Source organism: Bremia lactucae, linkage group LG5 (genome assembly GCF_004359215.1).
Source record: "Bremia lactucae strain SF5 linkage group LG5, whole genome shotgun sequence".
Lineage (NCBI taxonomy): Eukaryota > Oomycota > Peronosporomycetes > Peronosporales > Peronosporaceae > Bremia > Bremia lactucae.
Window position 1 is genome coordinate 1,236,767 of NC_090614.1, and position 5,336 is coordinate 1,242,102.

The 5,336-nt window shown below is 43.2% G+C and overlaps 1 protein-coding gene across 1 annotated transcript; it reads right to left on the reverse strand.

Annotated features, from left to right (window-relative positions):
- Positions 1 to 2,299: 2,299 nt before the first annotated feature.
- CCR75_006502 (uncharacterized protein) lies at positions 2,300 to 4,820 on the reverse strand. The gene is made up of 5 exons (XM_067964572.1): positions 3,996 to 4,820; positions 3,694 to 3,916; positions 3,315 to 3,627; positions 3,030 to 3,260; positions 2,300 to 2,952 (listed from the first exon to the last, which is right to left on the reverse strand). Exons 1-5 carry the CDS (start codon positions 4,399 to 4,401, stop codon positions 2,377 to 2,379), a joined length of 1,749 nt encoding a protein of 582 aa, XP_067821166.1. The 5' UTR covers positions 4,402 to 4,820; the 3' UTR covers positions 2,300 to 2,376.
- Between the last annotated feature and the right edge of the window lie 516 nt (positions 4,821 to 5,336).

The window sequence follows — 5,336 nt, forward strand, 5'->3', positions numbered from 1 at the left end:
TTGCTGCAGAAGGTCAGAAATGTGTCCGCTGGGGGGTATGAAATTCCTTGCGTGTTTTAATGCCGAGTTTATCTCCGAGTCACCTAAATAATCCAGTCGCGATGGATATCGAGACTTTGTAATAAGCTTAAACCCTAAAGTCTCTCAAATTAAACTTCTTTTAATAATCTCGGATTTTCTTTAACAGGCTCCTTGTCCTAGCTATAGCATCAAATCGACTGCACAACGAAAATTATCTGCTAAACCTCAAGCGTCGTTTGCTTGTTGTAACATGGGCAAGTGGCATGCTTAAATCAGTGCGGTCGCCCCTTCCGTGTCGTCACTTCTTACTCGGGCTATTGAAATATTTAAAGTATCTATTGATACATGTAGTTCTCAACTGCTTCTCATTGAAGACCTTTGGCCACTGTAATCGCTAATGCAGCATTTATTTACTTTACTCGAGCCGCTTAAAAGGATTCATTAGTACTATAAGCATGGCGTCAGCCAGCTTCTTTCGTACGACGACCACTACGCCGTCAGTACGTTCCGTATCCGGTAAGGGTGAGGGAGGCCCTTGCTTGTTTCGTGAATCCGAAGCCAGATACCGGCCACGCCGACTGGACTCATGATGCCGAGCGGTTAGCAAGCAGACGACGCACACACCGAGGGCGAGTTGCAAAGCCTATTTCAAGTCTTGTTTCCGTACCAAGTTTATTGTAAAGAATATAGACACGCACATGCAACTTCCAAGGGCCGATATAATCAAGGTAGCAGACGCGGAGTTACACGCCGTCAAAGAAGTACGATTAATGGCAGCCAAGCGGCAAAAAAAACAGCTTAACGGTCGAATGAGGATGCGGTCTAGGCTGCAGTCACCCAGTGGTTGTCCCTCCTCCCTGGAAAGCTCCGCCTATGGGTCGTCGTAGGGTCGTCCTTCCCGTTTCCACGGTCCACAAGTTGCCTCGTCCGTCGGCTGAACCAGAACTTAAATGACTTGCGAAGTATACTCGTTTCATGTGAAGTGAACACGTCGGCTACGAGCAATTTCTCGGCAATGGCGGTAGCTCAGGTGGTGGCAGATGTTACCTTGAACGACCCCACGACGGACTCGGAAAATCCTTCCCGTGTACACTAAACGGGGCATATCTAGTATGCCGGGCTTTGTGTCTCTTAGACGGATTCGTCGTCAAAAAATAAATAAATAAATAAAAAATGACCACAGAGGAGTTGGTGACGCAATTTTAATGAGTTTACACGACCACACGGACAAACCCCTTCACACCGTGCCTTCCTTCTTCTTGAATATGTAGTAGGAGAACGTGACACGCTGGAAATAGCTTTCAACTTCCTACCAGGAGATATTCATGTCATTTACTTTTTGATGGAGCCCCCCCAGTCAATCGACTTTTCGGAGGACTAGGAGAAGCTTCGAGCGGCTAATTATGCCGCGGACGTCGTTTTCAAGCTACCAAACGCCATTTTTTTTTACTTTTTCTAACCGAAGAACATGAAGTTAATTGGCATCGATTGGTCAGCTACTTCGTAGCCGCTTTGGCTTCAGCTGAATCTACTGGGATACTAAGGGCCTTCCACAGATGCGCCTCTCTTAGAGTCTCAATCTTGGAGAAGATGGCGAGACAACTTTGTTGGTCCCTTTACGTATTGAAAAGGGCGAACGGGCTCGTCGTATCGATTGCTTTCATGTCTTCTCCGCCTGAATGAGTGAGATCGGGTACGCTGTTCAGTGTAAGCGCTGATTTAACAAACGGCTCCGGCACGCATTGAGGCACCACACGCAACGGGCCTTGTTTACTTGGGCGGATTGCACATTATATCGAAGAAGCGAAGCAAGAACGTCTTCGAAAACCTTGTCAAAAACACAGTACGGTTACAATGGTCGTACCGACGGGACGTGGATTGAAAACGTGATCAAATGGTTCCCAGTATCCTGCATCAGGACGGTCACGCTTTCTTTCTTTCGTAGCAGAAAGAAGCGATCTAGCTTCGAATTCTGTCTAAGGACATCATTAACTGTTCTTGGTGGCTTTCTCGCAAATGAATTAACGTTTTACAAAAGTTAATTTTAAAAGAGGTGAAGCAAAAAAGTAACGTCGTAATTTTTAATCTGAATATTACGACGTTGCTTCTACTCGGTGTAATTTTGGCCTTTTTGAGCACAGCTCGGGGTGATATTATTTGCGATAAAAAAACAATGTAATTTTTTTTAAATTCGATACCGGAAGGGTCGGCATCGAAAAGGGTATACTCAAATGCACATATAAAAATTGGGATAATTTTGAGGAGAAACCATGCACCATACAAACATAAAGAATATTGAAAAAAGTTGTACCTCATTATCAAAAGTGACTAATATTGGAACTATCGTTCCTCTCGTTATATTTTGTAATCGTTACGAAAAAGGTTTTCTTGTTCCTGAAGACGACGGCGCAACATTTTGCCCGATGCATTCTTTGGGATGGACTCAACAAACTTCACCTCACGAACTCTTTTGAATGGGGCGACATGCTTGGCCACGTAATTAATAATATCCTCCGGAGTTGGACAGTCCAAACTATCGGGATATTGCAATACAACAAAAGCCTTTGGGATTTCTTCGCCCTGCGCATTTTTACCGCGTATGCAGCATGATTCAGCAATGGCCGGGTGGTGATTCAATACATCCTCTAGTTCCCCTGGAGCAACTTGATGGCCCTTATACTTGATCAATTCTTTCACGCGATCGATAACAAATACAAAACCCTCATCGTCAATATACCCGATGTCTCCCGTTCGTAGGAATCCATCTTCAGTAAAGATGTGTTGGTTGGCTTCAATATTATTGTCGTAGCCCAGCATGACTTGCGGCCCGCGATAAAGTAATTCGCCTTTGTGATTATGCGGTACATCTCGATTCGAATCAATACAATGGACACGCAATTCCGTATTTGGCAACAATCGCCCGACACTTCCCTACATTTTCACAATTCCGTATCAATGAAGAATAATTGCCTGGTAATATCAATAGACCTCTACAACTTGATACATACAGGTTTGCGATAATTGTCTTCGCCACAATTAACAGCTGGGGATAATTCGGTCATACCATAAATTTGCTTTACATGAATCCCAAGACGCTCGTGCACGCGATTTTCAACTTGCTTGCCCACTGGAGCTCCTCCGGACACGAGATATTTTGTTGACGAGAGGTCAAAGTTTTCTACCAAAGGATGGTTGGATAGAAAAAGCACAACCGGTGGGGCGACGTGAGCTGTGCGGATCTACACGTTGATTTATCGAATTAGTAGCTTCCTAGAGGAACGTACAAGGCTTACCTTGTACGTAGCTAAGGTAGTCAGAAACGTTTCGGGTACAAACCGTGGTAAGACAACAATACTTTTACTCTGTAGAATGCTGAGATGGATCAGCATCATGCCATAGATGTGAAAGAAAGGCACAAGGCCGAGAAACTTGTCGCCAGAAGGCTCGACTTGGCTAGTTTGAAGGGCATTGATCAGCAAATTCGTGGCACTAAGCATCACACCCTTGGGATTTCCCGTGGTTCCACTTGAAAATGGCAACATGATTTTCATAGTCGGATCAATTTGTTGATAAATAAATTCATGCTCTGTCTGCGTGGCCATGGCACTCACCAAGACAATAAATTGTACAGGTCAAGACATATTATAATTCAATACGACAGGAATTTCTTACTTGATACTTTTGACGTTGGAGATTTCACTCGTCGCATGCTTTCCAATAGTATACGTATAATCCAGTGCTAGTCCGGCTATGGCCGCCGCTTCAAGGGCGACGTGTTTTAATTCGTTGTGGGTGATTAGGTATCGTGCCTTGGATTGCGTCAGCTGACATGCTAATTCGCTGGCTACGAACAGAGGTGACGCAGGGGAACAGACGACCCCCAACCCTGTAAGAGCTGAAACTTTTGTAAGCTCCCATATACATATATATACTGGAACAAATAGGAAGTTCAAAAGACAGCTGTTTTTGCTCACCGAGAATGATTACGGGGTACTCGATGCAGTTGACTGAATGTAACACAACGACATCTCCCTTACGAAAGCCATCTTTCACAAATGAAGCTGCGAGGCGTCGAGCCTTGGTAATGAGATCTCGGTAAGTCACGATTTTGTGGGTCAGCCCACATATGACCGCGGTTTTGTCCCCGTTCACGCTTGCTTGATGCGCCGCCACTTCCCAAATGGTATGGCGTGGGATCTCGATATCTCGATGTGGGGACTTGTGCACAATTGTGTGAAAACGACGATCATAACGCTGCATATCATTTGCAGTACTCGACTTGATTTGCGTTAAAGTCGGGTGGAAAGAACTCTCCCCAAAAATTCGGTTTCGAGACCACTGAGGTCGAAGAAATAAGGATCCCACGCGTCTCGTCAGCATTTGTGCGACGGCTTGGTAGCGGAATCTGAAATGAGTGGATGAAGTCTATCGAAGTAATTGTTTAGAGTAAGACAACTCGCTGTGTAAAAATAAAGCATCAGCAATTATGGGTTATGCTGAACATTACGGTCCGTAATTTATTCATTCAGAGTCACAAGCATATCCGAAGGTTTTATAACCTTGTATTTTTTGCTATTACAATAAAGCACTTGTAGCTGGTCAGCAGTTGTTCAGTACTGCTGAGGCGCGTTAAGAAACAGCAATTTGGGCAAGAAAACAAATATGGCCTCTCGCAATATACAAGCGCGTTGTGGCTTCGGGAACTTGCCATTTTTACAATGATAAAATGATTGCTCATTCCAGTGGGTATTGTACATAATTCCTAGGCTGCTATTTTCGCGAACTCATTAATACACGTGGATTTCGTGCTGTATGAGTCATCAGCACTTCCAGAGTTGCATAACTTCGGACTCATAGCTGACGACTGTAGTGTAACGGAAATTTATACATGATTTTGCAATTCAAACAATTAAAATTCTAAACGGGGTCCCTTACATAAATATTATTATTGATAAGAGGAAATAAACAAAAAAAAGTACAAAATTATTATCCTTTATTAATCTTGACTTGATTGTTCCATTATTACCAAATTGGATAATATCGAGGCAACAAGACAGTAGTTCTGTTTATTGGTTAATAATGTAACAAGCAACACCGCCAATGTTACAAGAAACCATTGTGCGGTGCGCAAGGAGGCGCCATACTTAGTTAGTTATTACTATAATAAGTTCAGTAGTAGAAAGAAGATCGTAACGTAAAAAAACTGAATATAGTAATTGTAACGGGGTGTATCGTTACATGAAATTAGCACTTAAAGGTTGTTTATTAATATATTATCTAAAAGGTAGATAATATTTGGAGGATATTACTTTATA